At 44.6% G+C, this 15533-nt stretch overlaps 1 protein-coding gene across 1 annotated transcript in view; it reads left to right on the top strand.

Annotated features, from left to right (window-relative positions):
- Window positions 1-15533, top strand: part of LOC137519657 (solute carrier family 22 member 13-like) — a 35411-nt gene that overhangs the window by 12347 nt on the left and 7531 nt on the right. The window contains exons 3-7 of the mRNA XM_068238628.1: window positions 1161-1315; window positions 2651-2819; window positions 9433-9553; window positions 11629-11723; window positions 13486-13700. Of these exons, the coding sequence (XP_068094729.1) occupies window positions 1161-1315; window positions 2651-2819; window positions 9433-9553; window positions 11629-11723; window positions 13486-13700 (755 nt within the window). The remainder of the gene's footprint in view (window positions 1-1160; window positions 1316-2650; window positions 2820-9432; window positions 9554-11628; window positions 11724-13485; window positions 13701-15533) is intronic.

The raw sequence follows: 15533 nt of genomic DNA on the forward strand, positions 1-15533 counted from the left end.
TAAAAAAAAAACTATTTCATGCAGCCAACTGAAAGTTGGCTGCATGAAAGCCCACTAGAGGGCGCTCCGGAGGCGTTCTTCCGATCGCCTCCGGCGGCCAGAAGTAACACGGAAGGCCGCAATAAGCGGCCTTCCGTGTTTCGCTTACCTCGTCGCCATGGCGACGAGCAGAGTGACGTCATGGACGTCAGCCGACGTCCTGACGTCAGCCGCCTCCGATCCAGCCCTTAGCTCGTCCAGACCGCTCAGCTGGTTAAAGACAGGGGATCAGCAGGACTGCCAGGCACCTAGGCCCATATGGAATTCACTTTTTCTCCTGAGTTTTCTCCTAGGAGATCATTTTTCATCTTAAATTTAAAATAACTTTTTTGCGCTTTGCACTGGAAAAAGTAACAAAAAGTAGGTGAAAAATTACTGTAAAAAACTATTTTGAGTGATTGTTTGCTTGCTGGTGGTTTAAAAGGCATTTTATTTTAAGTTGTGAAAATATCACCTAGGAGTAAACTCAGGTGAAAAAGTGAATTGCATATGGCCCCTGGTTTGCTTAAAAGGAAATAATTATGGCAGCCTCCATAGAACTCACCTCGGGTTCACTTTAACATTTCCCTGCATAGTGCATAGTGCATATTGTATGGCCAATTACCAACAAACCGGTTAGGGAGCTAATTAAACAGCATAGGGAGTATTATAGTGGACTCAGAACTCTTCTCTGCTCTAAAAGATCCACAACAGCATAACAACTTTTAAACAAAAAACATTTCTTTGTTACAGCTGATGCAAATCCTAAAATAACTCTGCACAGTTTCTACTTCCTGATTCATGGAAGCAGACATATAGTTTACAGCTTGTGCTTTCAAATGGGCTTATCTGCCATAGGCAGTCAGGTGACACAGGGAGGGAGATCAAATTACAACTAGTAATTAGACACAAATGAGGGGAATTAGATAGGCTAAACTTTTATAATACTGTACGTACAGGGTGCATTTCTGTTATGTTTTCCTTGTGTCCTGTGCAAGAGTTCAGGTGCACTTTAAGGACTTTTGCAGATGACACAACCTGTTAGAATGGTACAACTCACATAAATTACTCTTAACATGCAATACAATAACATTTCTTTTAGTTCTTACATGTTTTCAGGATGTGAAATGCTTGTTTTGCAGGATTGGGAGGCGTCCAGTTATATTGATCTCAATGCTACTGACTGTAGCATTCGGGGTTGGAGCAGCGTTTGTGTCAGATTTTTATGTCTATACAGCCCTGCGGTGCATTGTGGGTATGGCCATATCGGGGCTCCTTATCAACAATCTTGTATTAGGTAAAACATTTATAAACTTCAAATCCTTCTAGTCTTGATTATTTCATTACATGCTCGGATGCTCCACTGATATATTTTATATTTTCTACTTCTGGCACTTAAGCCTGCACTGAAAATAAACTTATGAGGTAGTTAATTGATGTGTAGTAGTCATGGTAAATAAACGATTAGTAGTAAGTGTAAGGCCCCATTCACACTTGAGCGATTTCGGCAAAACGCTCAAGCGCTAGCGCTTTTTAAAGCGCTAGTGCCTTAATACCCTATTGGCCCATTCTCACTTAGGTGATTTGCGCAAATCGGCAAACACAAATTTGTATCCTGCACCATTTTCAGCCAATTTTCCGGCGATCGCGTTTAGCGCTATAGAAACGCTAATTGCGATCACGGAAAAATCGCCAAGTGTGAATGGCGATTTTTTCCGCGTTAAGCGCCAAAAATCGCCTGAGCATAACGCTAGCAAAAGTGCTAGCGTTTTGCATTTTGCAAGTGTGAATGGGACCTGAGGGCTCAAACCTACTAGCAGCCTTTAAGCACTAGTGATTTGAAAAAGCTCTAGCTAATGCAATGCTATGGGGGATTTTTATAAAATCACATCGCTCAAGTGGGATCACACCCAAATCATTACATTAGCAAGAGCTTTTCAAACCACAAAGCTCTCAGAAAAGTGCTCCTAGTGGGTTCCAGGCCTTACATAGAACAAAGTCTCACATTTTTATTTTCAGTTTAAGGTCGGTTTTATACCTGTGGAAACTAGTGTTGCAGTGCAATGCACCGCTCCCCTTGCATCACACTGCTAAAAAATGGATTCATATGACCCTGCAGTTGAGCGCGGCAACAGAGTTATATGCATAGCACTGCCCCCCCTCCTGCAAACCACTTACATGCCCCCACATGCCCTTTGCCACCTGTTGCCCAGTGACATACTCGATGCTGGAAAGTACGTCACTGGGATTCCCGGCTTCCCTGCCATACTTGTGTCGTTCTGTTCATCTGCAACCGCCGCCGCCAATTAATTAAAATTTTGACATCACGCATTCACTTCAACGCATTCCGCTGCCGCACTGTTCATTTTTCGGTGTGTCGATGGCGAATCGGAAACTTCCGGAGCAACACTACGCGGTTAGTGTATTGGGCCCCATACCATTTTGATGTTGCTTTACCTTGCATGCAGAAAGGGTAACGCAATGTGAAAAAAGTGTACAAGTGTCAAAGGGGCCTCAAGGTTGCATCTCCCCAATCAGGATGTGCCAATTTTTCAATACCTTTATTTTTAGATAATGAAGCTATCTCATTACAGTTTTTAATGTAGCTTATCATTGTGTATTGTCATTTCAGTTGCAGAGTGGGTGGGATCTTCTCATCGTGCCTACGCCACCATCAGCACCCATGTTTGTTTTGCGGTAGGATTAATGGTGTTAGCAGGACTTAGTTATGGCATCAGGAACTGGAGACTCTTGCAAATAGTTTGTTCAGCCCCACCTGCTCTGTTATTTTTCTACTTTTGGTGAGTAAAAGCAATGATACCGAGCAATATGAATGGAAAATGTTTTGATAAAATAAATGAAGTATTTTATTTAACCAGTTTAGCTTTTAGGACGTAGCTCCTACGTCCAAAAATTCATGCTGGACGTGGAGTTACGTCCATGAAAAAAAAAGCCGCGGCCGATTGCGCGTTCCCCTAGTGGGGTACTCGTTGCCTCTGCATGCTTGTTCAGGGTCTATGGCTAAAAGTATCAGAGGATCAGCAGGGATGCCAGGCAACTGGTATTGCTTAAAAGGAAATAAACATGGCAGCCTCCATATCCCTCTCACTTCATTTGTCCTTTAAAGGACTTACGAGGCCAATTTAAAAAAAAAATAATAAAAAAAGTTAGCTACCTTGCTCAGCTTGTAAGACACGGAGGACGCCGTCCGCGACCTCCGTGCCATTCCGCCTGGTCCCCGCCGCTGCACAGCCCCCCGAACGGTCCCCGACCGCGCGGCCCGGGTCGGGCTCCCCAGCCTGTACCAAGATGTCCGGCGGAGCTGGCCGCGGCTGCGCAGTCCGCATAGCCGCTAGTGCGGCTGCGCAGCTCTAAGGCCAACCCCCCGATCCACGCTACTGTTGCGTGGATCGGGGGGTTGGCCTTAGAGCTGCGCAGCCGCACTAGCGGCTATGCGGACTGCGCAGCTGCGGCCAGCTCCGCCGGACATCTTGGTACAGGCTGGGGAGCCCGACCCGGGCCGCGCGGTCGGGGACCGTTCGGGGGGCTGTGCAGCGGCGGGGACCAGGCGGAACGGCACGGAGGGCGCGGACGGCGTCCTCCGTGCCTTACAAGCTGAGCAAGGTAGCTAACTTTTTTTATTATTTTTTTTTAAAATTGGCCTCGTAAGTCCATTAAATGAAAAGTGCTTATAAAGTTATTTTATAGATAAAGAGGTTGATTCACAAAACTCTGGTAAAACGGCCTTGAGTAAATAGCACCCAGCAGTGTAGCTGGTATTTATCTCATCTACATAATGCGGGCTGTACAAATAGCTGTGCGCTGGTAGTGTACTCTGTGTTATGCAAAAAGCATAATGCACAGTGCGCAACCAGCATGTGGTGCAACCCCATACAAGAGCAACATTTTTTCATGTGGTGTCACTCTGTAGTGGCTGGATAGTGTACTGGTTAAGGGCTCTGCCTTTGACATGGGAGACCAGGGGAGACCAGGGTTCGATCCTGGCTAGGGTCAGTACCTATTCAGTAAGGAGTTCAAGGCAAGACTCCCTAACACTGCAGGGTGGCCTCCTGAGCGCCCCCTTAGTGGCTGCAGCTTTTGAGCGCTTTGAGTCCAACAGGAGAAAAGCGCTATACAAATGTTCGGATTATTATTATTATTATTACTCCACATTGGGAACCATCTGGATCACTTTGTACCCCTGATTTTGTACATACAGAACTGTCTACCTGAATGTTTACTATTTCGGAAATAAACCGCCGTCGTACTGCCTTTTTTTCAACTACATTGGAGTCATAACTATGCTCCTGGTCTCAATTATGTAACTAAGGATTTTGTGTAGCTGGTCACATGGACTTTTCTTGTGTGTTTGGATATAATAAATGTATCTGGAAGGGCTTGAATGAAGAGTCATTGCTTCATATTTCCAATTAATCGTATTTAGCTTTTTTGGTATGGTTATCACCTGGAAATAGTGTTTTACTCCCATTGATTTAATTGATCAAACTTGGGAAAGTTTTAGCAAAACTACAAGAGACACATGTGATAACATTTTAATCGTGATAAATAGTAGAATAGAGTTTAGAGAGTTTTAGGGTCGAGGCCCATGTCTTGTGTATTCTTTTTAGTCACAAACTGAATCAAAAGCAATTACATTTTTGCATATTCTGTACCAAAATAAAAGACTTGTAAAATGAAAACAAAGTGACAGAATATAAAAGAAAATACATACATTGTTACCTTAGGAATTTGGCTTTTTAAATACCGGTATGTATGCCATGAGGGTATATCATCATTATTATTTTTGCAAATAAGGTCTTGTAATCATCAATAGTGTACAATGAAAAGGCAAAAAAACAAAATAAAAAAAAACAGAAAAAAAGACACCTTTATTCCCAAATACAATATTGTCACCATATATTGTACTAGGAACATAATCTAATGGATGGATAAACAAATAACATTTGTGGGTTTAACTTATAGTTAGCACTGTTCATTATAAAGCTATATTGGATGTAAGTGGAGAAATAGTGTGTTTATTCTATTTTTTCCTTTATTTTCCTTTTACAATGCATAGAAAATAAGGTAATTACTAAACAAATTTATCACACACTAAAAGCCTAAAAAACAATATATAGATCATTTAGGTGTGATAACTTGATAAGTAGTAATAAAGTTATTGGTAAATGAATGGAAGCAGCGCTGATATGTGCTCTTGTCCTGAAGTGTTTATTGAAAAATAGTAATCAATAATTATTACAAGTTATATGCCATGACTCACATTGGTAGTATTGAGGTATGGTTATCACCTGGAAATAGTGTGCTGCTGCTGATCCCAGACAGTACACATCTCTGTCAGCGAGTGATAGAGGAGCCAGACTCCCAACTTCCTATGCAGGAACTTTTGCACAACAGCAGACAGATCTTTGCCTCCGAGCAAATATTGCCTTGATAAAGGGGTCCTGCGCGGCTCAGAAACTTTGGCCTTATTGTTTACATGGAACCAATAAAGATTAATTTTGAATGTGCCAGCTTTCTTCCTTGTTGAATATGCCATGACTCGTCACAAAAACTGCACTTGTTGCAAAATTACAAGCCTGGAACATTCTTGCAGTTTACACACAGCAAAATACTGACACAACTAACACTGAAGACCTAATCCTGTTGGATCTCTCAGCGGCGTTTGATACAGTTGACCATGAAATCCTGCTTAACAGACTGCAGGAGTACTGTGGCATCAGTGGATCAGTCCTCCAGTGGTTCAGATCATTCCTGACTGACAGAACACAGAGAGTATCCCTAGGACCTATAATGTCCAAACCTGCACCTTCGGAGTGCCACAAGGATCAATCCTATCCCCTCTGCTGTTTGCAATCTACATGTTGCCACTCGGTACACTTATCCAACGACATGGCCTGACGTACCACTGCTACGCCGATGACACACAGCTATACCTGTCCTTCAAACCTGGTGGAACAGACCCTACTCCAAAAATAAACTCTTGCTTAGCTGAGCTACAGGCATGGATGAATGATAACTGGTTGAAACTGAATGCTGACAAAACTGAGGTCCTCTTTGTCCAAAGCCAGTGCTCGCTATCAAAACAGCTCTATCCTAAAGCAACACCAATCAGGATTGGGAATTCGGACATAAACAGCTCCAACCTTGTGCGCAACCTTGGCATACTAATCGATGGGGATTTAAGTTTCAGAAACCAAATTTCATCTGTAGTTAAATCTTCCTACTTTCATCTGAAGAACATTGCAAAGATTAAACATCTGATTCCCCCAGAGGATCTTCCAACCCTAGTTCACGCCTTCATCACATCATGGCTGGATTACTGCAATGCCCTTTATGCTGGCCTCCCCAAAAAGGACCTGCGTCGCCTGCAATTAGTGCAGAATGCTGCTGCCAGATTGCTAACAAACCAGCCTCGCCACTGTCACATTACACCGATCCTTCGCTCACTGCACTGGCTACCAGTAGAATGGAGAATACTCTTCAAGATTGGACTGCTGTTCAAATCCCTGCACAATCTGGGCCCTGGATACATGAAGGACTTGCTGAAGCTGCACCACACCTCTCACAACCTCAGATCAGCTAGTTCTATAAACTTGGTCACTCCCAGAGTGCACCTCAAAAAATCTAGAGATAGAGCCTTCTGTCATGCTGCCCCTACTCTTTGGAACTCCCTGCCACACCCAGTAAAGACAGCACCATCCCTGGAGCTATTTAAATCCAGACTGAAAAGCCACCTGTTTAGCCTGGCATTTCCGGACTTAGTCCGCAGGTAGTGACAAGTGCCTCCCCAGTTAGATAGTGACAGGTGTCCCCCAGATGAGGTAGTGACAGGTGCCCCCCCAGTTAGATAGTGACAGGTGCCTCCCCAGATGAGGTGGTGATAGGTGCCCCCCCAGTTAGATAGTGACAGGTGTCCCCCCCAGCTGAGGTAGTGACAGGTGCCCCCCCAGTTAGATAGTGACAGGTGTCCCCCGAGATGAGGTAGTGACAGGTGCCCCCCCAGTTGAGGTAGTGACAGGTGCTTCCTCAGTTAGATAGTGACAGGTGTCCCCCCAGATGAGGTAGTGACAGGTGCCCCCCCAGTTAGATACTGACAGGTGTCCCCCCAGATGAGGTGGTGATAGGTGCCTCCCCAGTTAGATAGTGACAGGTGTCCCCCGAGATGAGGTGGTGATAGGTGCCTCCCCCCAGTTAGATAGTGACAGGTGTCCCCCTCCCCCAGCTGAGGTAATTACAGGTGTCCCCCCCCCCAGTTAGATAGTGACAGGTGTCCCCCCAGATGAGGTGGTGATAGGTGCCTCCCCAGTTAGATAGTGACAGGTGTCCCCCAGATGAGGTAGTGACAGGTGCCCCCCCAGTTAGATAGCGACAGGTGCCTCCCCAGATGAGGTGGTGATAGGTGCCCCCCCAGTTAGATAGTGACAGGTGTCCCCCCCAGCTGAGGTAGTGACAGGTGCCCCCCCAGTTAGATAGTGACAGGTGTCCCCCGAGATGAGGTAGTGACAGGTGCCCCCCCCAGTTGAGGTAGTGACAGGTGCTTCCTCAGTTAGATAGTGACAGGTGTCCCCCCAGATGAGGTAGTGACAGGTGCCCCTCAGTTAGATAGTGACAGGTGTCCCCCCAGATGAGGTGGTGATAGGTGCCTCCCCAGTTAGATAGTGACAGGTGTCCCCCGAAATGAGGTGGTGATAGGTGCCTCCCCCCAGTTAGATAGTGACAGGTGTCCCCCTCCCCCAGCTGAGGTAGTTACAGGTGCCCCCCCCAGTTAGATAGTGACAGGTGTCCCCCCAGATGAGGTGGTGATAGGTGCCCCCCCAGTTAGATAGTGACAGGTGTCCCCCCCAGCTGAGGTAGTGACAGGTGTCCCCCAGCTACATAGGGAGGTGTCCATTGCCTCGCCCGTTACATCACATCAGTGCCAATGTCCTCTCCTGTGTCCCTGCTGGCGCTGCCTCACAGCTCAGACCTCACAGATCGCGGCGACTGAAGCAAAAAAAGTGCGCATGGCACCCGTGCGGCTGAACTTCACATGCAGAAGTGACTAATGATGTCACTTCCGCATGTGACGTACTCCGTGTGTGCGGGTACCATATGAACTCTCCTTGCTTCAGTCGCCGCGATCTGTGAGGTCTGACCTGTGAGGCAGCGCCAGCGGAGACACAGGAGAGGCCACTATAAGAGGGAGCAGGCATGGCGCCCATAGCGCAAGCCATGCCTGCATCTCAGGGAGAGGAGCGAGCCGCAGCAGGAGGCCTGGCGGGCCGCCAGTTGGACAGCGCTGGTCTAGTACTTCACATATAATCTGTAAGTCTTCAGAAAAAATGTACATACAGCCACTAATTTGGCCTGATGCAGTAACCCGCGGTAAGAATGCCATGTGCAAGTAGCACACAACAATTTTACTGTTACTACCGCTGACAGCATAGCATGAGTTGCGTAACAGCAACTAGCCTTACTTCACTGTTGACAGCATAGCCAACCTAAGTAACAGGAGCATTGCTAGGGTGACGCATTGTAGCTTGCGCTACCTTAGCAACACTTGCGTTACTAAGGCAATGTGGGTTGCGCTAATTAGGTAACTTGTGCTACACGGTTAGCAGTAGTAATGGAAGCATTGCCATACACTGCCTTTGCGCAACAATCTTACTGCAGTTTAGTGAACCAGGGCCCTTGTTTCTTGCTTAATAAAAACCAATGTGATCAAGGGGTTATCATCAGGTCAGTTTTCTGGAAAGGCCACAATTGCCCAGGCCTTGGGCGACTGCAACCCAAGGAGGCACCTGAACATGAAAGAGGATGCTGAAAATGGGGAGCAACACATGAAAAGGGGAAAATGATGCTCAAGGGAGCTGTACATGGAAGAGAGGGGCTGCATACATGGATGATACACAGACATGGAAGAAGGGTGGCAAATGGAATTGGAGGGGCGCTGCTGCATAAGTATAAATCTGGTCTTGGTTATCAGGAAGTGCTCCTTTTTAAAGATTTTTCCTTTTTTCCCGATTTCTTTGAACATGTACCAGTATTGGTATTGTTTCAAACCACACTATGTATGTATTTATTTATACTGTTACTAGCACAGGGGGAGCGCTGATCATTAAACCATTAGTTCCCTGCACACGCCAACTTTACCATACTTAATGTTTCAGGTCCAATGTTATCCTTATTCTATTATGTATAGTTAAAAGACAATTGATGAGCTTGTGAATGTGTTGCATCTGGCAAGTCTTACAGTTATTTCCTCCATATGTTAAACATAGTGGCCTTTTCCCATAAACCCAGGCCTTCCCGATGCATATTTCACCAGTGCCTCTGACTAAATACTAACCATGGTGTTTAGGCGACACATACTTTTGTTTTTAATACTTTTAAAATTGACTCTTTGTTATGCAGGATCCTCCCAGAATCACCCAGGTGGCTTCTGACTAAAGGGAAGAATGAAAAAGCCAAGAAATTCCTCCAAAAAGCTGCATCAGTCAATAAAAATAAGTTATCAGAGGAACTCCTGGCAAAGGTAACAGGACACAATATTCAGTATACATATATCTTGCCGCCCCTCTGGGTGAGTATTAGGAAATAACAAAACAAAAAATAGAATGAGGATTTAACCACTTCCCCTCCCCCGAGATGAGTAACTATGTCCCTGCATTTCCCCATATCATCTTGCAGGGACGTAGCTACTACGTCCCTCCGCGCCGTGCACGCCCCTCCCGCTCGCCCCCCTTTCCCCCGCACGTTCCCAGCCACTGATACTGCTGCCAATCCTTAGCCAGGAGATCAATGAAAGGGAACACAGTTCGCATTCATTAATCTAAGTCCCCGTGTGAATGAATGCCGCCGTCTATGAGCCGGCGCCGCCATTCACAAAACCCGATAGTTACATGTCTGCGCATTGCTTCCTCTTTGCGTAGTAATACTATGCAGGGGGAAGTTTTGCGCGAGGACATCTTGTGGCCAAAAAGTAAAATTACACCTAAAAACATTAAATTTACAAGGTGCCTCTGGGTACAGGGTGGCTGTGTCTGGGTACAGGGTGCCTCTGGGTACAGGGTGCCTCTGGGTACAGGGTGGAGGATGGCTGGGGCAGAGTGGCTGGGTCCCCTACCCTGCCCCAGTAAAGTCAACCCCTCCCTAGGCCCCGAGTTGGCTGGTCTCCCCCTGACTGCTCCCTGGGGCCCCTGCACAATGTGTAGCTGCATTGTAATAACTCACCTGTCCTGGCGGCTGCTCCATCCATGCTCTGTCTTCAGTCCTGCTGCCTGCCTCCTCTCCATGCTTTGCATATTATGCATAAATAACCTGCAGCGGGTCATGAGGAAGACGCAGGCAATGGGGATGAAGACAGAGCATGAATGGAACAGCTGCCGGGACAGGTGAGCTATTACTGACGCTCATTTAGCAAATTTACAGTTCTGATGTTCTGTTGAAGTGAAATTTGCATATTCTTTAAATTTTTTGATAACACAGTTAAAAAAATTGGGCCACTGCAGCTTTAAGGGCTCGCTGCATAGCCGCACAGCTAGCACACAAGTAACCCCCCCCCCTTTTTCTCCCCACCAATAGAGCTTTCTGTTGGTGGGGTCTGATCGCTCCCCCAGTGTTTATTTCTTCACAAATATTTTTGTTATTTTTTTTTTATTAAATGTATGCTTTTTTTTTCATTTGACTCTCACCCTCCCTCCCCCCGCCAGCCAATCACTGTGATCAGCTGTCATAGGCTTCAGCCTATGACAGCGGATCACCCCTGAGCCTGCCAGGGGGACAGCTGTGTCACATGACTGTCCCCAGTACAGCACTGCCATAGATTGCAGCGCTGTACAGCAATAAAAGACGGTGGTTTCGCCATCTAACATCTCCAAGAGGAGCTCACCGCTGGGAAACTGAAGGCGGAGCGAAGCCTCTCCTGAAATCCCTGCCTGCAGCCATTCACGCTTGAAGTGGTCCTGGGGCTGCCGCCGCGTTCAGCCAATTGGCATTGAGCGGTCGGCAAGCAGTTAAAGTGGAACTAAATTCAGAACTTCCTCTCTGCTCTAAAATATTAACCACAGCATGATAACCTTTACAGGAAAAAAATGCCTTCATTACAATTTATGTAAATACTAAAAAAAAAAACTTTAACTTGGTTTTATTTGCAGTGAGCATTGAAAGGGTTAAACTACAATGTTTACTGTATGTAGAGCAGAGGTGCCCACACTTTTTTGGCTTGTGAGCTACTTTAAAAAATTAGCAAGTCAAAATGATCTACCTATGTACAATTTTAGGAGCACACTTGTGTATACAGAATGGAAAATGTAGTAGGGTCGGGATCTACCATGAAGTCCTTCATTCTTCGATCTACCTAAAGGGCACCACTGATGTATAGTCACAGCTACTGATAAGAATGAATTAGACATGTTGATCTGCGCAAACAAACACAGAACATTGAGAAGAGAATCTCTTCACCAACCATATGTGGAATAAAGACTTTTCATTGTGTGCTGTGCAAGAGTTCGGGTCCGCTTTAAATGGAAACTTACTTGCTGTGATTATAATGATCATAAGGCTGAATGTTGCTGTAGTCATGCTCACGTATAATATTATCTCTCTAAGCTACAAGAAGAAAAACAAACAAGATCTGGAAACATGATGGACCTGTTCAGGATTCGCTCCCTAAGAAGAGTGACGCTACTTATGAGTTTTGTATGGTAAATATCTTTGTAAAACATGGATCATATTGTAATGCTAGTGGTTTAGCTATGTGTGCTGAGCAATCATATACAGACAGACAATGTCTAAACCTTGTTAATGAGTTAAGATACTTCACTCGTATTTCAGATTTGCATAATAGAGACATTTATAAAAAAGACACATTCACCTTAGAAAGATACTCTGTTTCCCTAAAAATAAGACCTAGTATAATTATTTTTAGGATTTTAAGCCCCACTCAAAAAAAAGGTCCTAGTTACAATTTAAATCACTATTAAAATTTTTTACAATATACATGTAAAAAAGTAAAATCAATTGGCAATAGACAGATAGACCCATAACCAAAGAAAGCAGACACACTTCAACAAATCTCACTCAAAAGACCCCACATGCAGGGGAGTAACTACAAATCATGGGGGCCCCCAGTAACATTTTTATGGACTGGAGCCCCCCTGTTCACACCCTTTCCCTTGCAACCCTCACTCCTGGGGGGGGGGGGCATCTTGCAAGGGTCATAAAACAAGTGTGGACATCGTAATTTACACACCCAAAACAAGTTTCACCACAAAAAAAACCCAATCTGAAGGATAGCAGGACCCTGGAGTGAAGTAGTATTTAGTGCCCCCTGAAAGTTCTGGGCCACCCTGCAATCACAGAGGCTGTTCCCCATTAGTCACACCCCTGCCTGCAAGACCCAAAACAATACGGGTTGGCAAATGCCAGGCTCCCTGTAAATGTAAAAACAAACAGTGAAGAGGCGGCACACAACTGGTTTTGTTAATTAAAGCACCTATTGATAGCGGAGCAACACTACAGGTTACGAAACATCATGGTTCTTCCTCAGGTGTACAAACATATACACCTGAGGAAGAACCGTGATGGTTCGTAACATGTAGTGTTGCTCCGCTATCAATAGGTGCTTTAATTAACAAAGCCAGTTGTGTGCCGCCTCTTCACTGTTTGTATGTTCGTTACTCGGGGGGGGGGGGGGGGGGGGGGTGACCTAAGTGAGGTGTTATGATGATGTTCCAGAATGTGATGACATGACTATATTTAAATATTGTTTTTTTTTTTTCATTCAAGAACAAATTTAGATTGCTGTTCATCAAAAATAAGATATTCCCTGTAAATGAGCATTAACACACCTTTATGAGAAAAAATTAACATAAGTCTTATTTTGGGGGAAACGTAAAATGCACACCTTTTGAACACTTATATTATTCTGCATTAATCTTTTTTCATAATTTTTATACTAAGTGGAGGAACATTTGTCTACTCCAGCTGCTCATTACTCTCTAACCAGTGTCAGGGTCCTTGTTTTATCTGCAATCCCTCCCCATCCAGACAAGAACCCATCATTGTGTGCATATCCAGTAACTTGTGTAACTTGTATGACTAGAGACTGCCAGATCATGAAGGACCTCTGTCTAAGCCTTGAGGCCAATGCAGGTCTTGGTCACTTGGTGAAATGAAGCAGCCAAGAGCAGGATCGTGGTGGTGGTGGCGGTGTGTGTGTGTGTGTGTGTGTGTGTGTGTGTGTGTGTGTGTGTGTGTGTGTGTGTTTTAGTTAGAGGGGTGGTGGGCGTGGCATGATTGATACTTCAGGATTGGCAGCAGACAGGTGACAAGAGGAGGAGCTAAGAATCTGTAATCTTTTCCCTTTATGATGCCACATTGTAACAATATACATGTTCAGTTCCAGTTTGGGAAATCCAGTCTCTTCTCTATTTCCTCCTTTCTTTTCATTTTTTCTGCTTTCAGGTTTGTGAACAGTTTGGTCTATTATGGATTAAGTCTTAATGTTGGGAGTTTTGGCCTGGACATTTATCTCACCCAACTCATATTTGGAGCTGTTGAAATTCCAGCTCGCCTTGGCTCCATGTTTGTCGTGCAGCTCCTGGGACGCAAGCCCAGCCAATCACTGTGTCTCCTTCTTGGTGGAACAGTTTGTCTTATTATACCTGCAATACCAAAAAGTAAGCAGCTGTTTAGTTAATGTTGGAAAGCCATATCATTCAAAAATGTGTGGGAACCATGTTGTTAATTCATGTAACAGCGGAAAAATTGCAGCACACAGCAATTTTACTGGTACTTATACAAGTCACGTATTATGGGTTGCACAAACAGCGTAAATCACGTTACCTAGGTAACGAGCGTTAAACAAGTGCATGGTACACAGGTAATAATCATATTATATAATAGCTGATTGCCCGGTGTTGCCCGGGAATGTATTTGGCTGGTGTTGGCTCCGCATACTTTTTCTAACCCTAACACAATTACTCAATGACCAAGTTTGTGAGCTTTGCAGTCTTTGGTATTAATAATTTGCATTGAATTGAAAAAAATCTGATTGGCTGTTTGTGGCTCCACCCCCTTTTCTGAATTTGAACCCCAGTCACCCAATGATCAACTGTACCAGGTTGGAGACCTGTGCCATTAACAGCAAGAATGGCAGCAATTAAATATTCACCTTGAAAAGTAATAGGTGAAGTTTGATTCACTTTTGTAGGCTCCACTCACTTTTCTGAATATTAATCCCAGTCACCCAGTGACCAACTTTGCAAAGTTTAAGAACCCTTCCATTAACAGTGTAAGAATGGCTGCAGTTTACATTTTCCCAGTGAAATTTGTATTTGTCTCCAACCACTGATGACCCGGCGTTGCCCGGGTATGTATTTGACTGGTGTTGGCTCTGCCCACTTTCTAACCCTAACGCACAAACACTCAATGACCAAGTTTGAGAGCTTTGGGGTCCTTGGCATCAATAATTTGTATATTTCAATAGAAATTAAACAAATCAGATTGGCTGTTTGTGGCTCCACCCCTCTCCAGCATTTGAACCTCAGCCACCCAATGACCAACTGTAGCAGGTTTGAGGCATCTGCTATTAACAGTGTAAAAATGGCAGCAATTTAAATATTCCATTTGAAAATCAACAGGTGAATTTTGATTGGCTATTATAGGCTCCACTCACCTCCGTGAATATTAATCTGGGCAAAGTTTGGGAACCCTGTCATAAACAGTGTAAGAATGGCTGCAGTTTACATTTTCCCAGTAAAAAAATTTTTGGCTCCGCCCACCGTTTGTAACCTTGACACACAGTCACTCAATGACCAAGTTTGTGAGCTTTCGGGTCCTTGGCATCAATCATTTGTATTTTCCCATGAAATGAAACAAATCTGATTCACTGTTTGTGGCTCTGTCCCCTTTTCTGAATTTGAACCCCAGTGACCTAATTACCAACTGTAGCAGGTTTGAGGCTTGTGCCATTAACAGTTGGCATTTTTAGGCTCCACCCACTTTTCTGAATATTAATCCCAGTCACCCAGTAAGCAGCTATGCTAAGTTTGAGAACCCTGCCATTAACAGTGAAGAAAGGCTGCAGTTTACAATTTCCCAGAAAAATCTGTTTTTAACTCTACCCACTTTTTGTAACCTTGACACACAGTCACTACTCAATGACCAAGTTTGTGAGCTTTTGGGTTCCTGGCATCAAAATTGTGTGACTGGAAGCAGTTTATCCAGCAAAGAAATCTGGTTGTTTGTGGCTTGACCCCTTTACTGAATTTGAACCCCAGACACTTAACGACCGACTGTAGCAGGTTTGAGGCCTCTGCCATTAAAAGTGCAAGAATGGCTGCAGTTTCAATATTCCCCTTGAAAATCAATAGGTGAATTTTGATTGGCTCTTGTAGGCTCCACCTACTTTTCCAAATATTAATCCTAGTCACCCAGTGACCAACTGTGCAAAGTTTGAGAACCCTGCGAATAACAGTGTAAGAAAAGCTGCACTTTACATTTTCCCATTT

This window comes from Hyperolius riggenbachi, chromosome 5 (genome assembly GCF_040937935.1).
Source record: "Hyperolius riggenbachi isolate aHypRig1 chromosome 5, aHypRig1.pri, whole genome shotgun sequence".
Lineage (NCBI taxonomy): Eukaryota > Metazoa > Chordata > Amphibia > Anura > Hyperoliidae > Hyperolius > Hyperolius riggenbachi.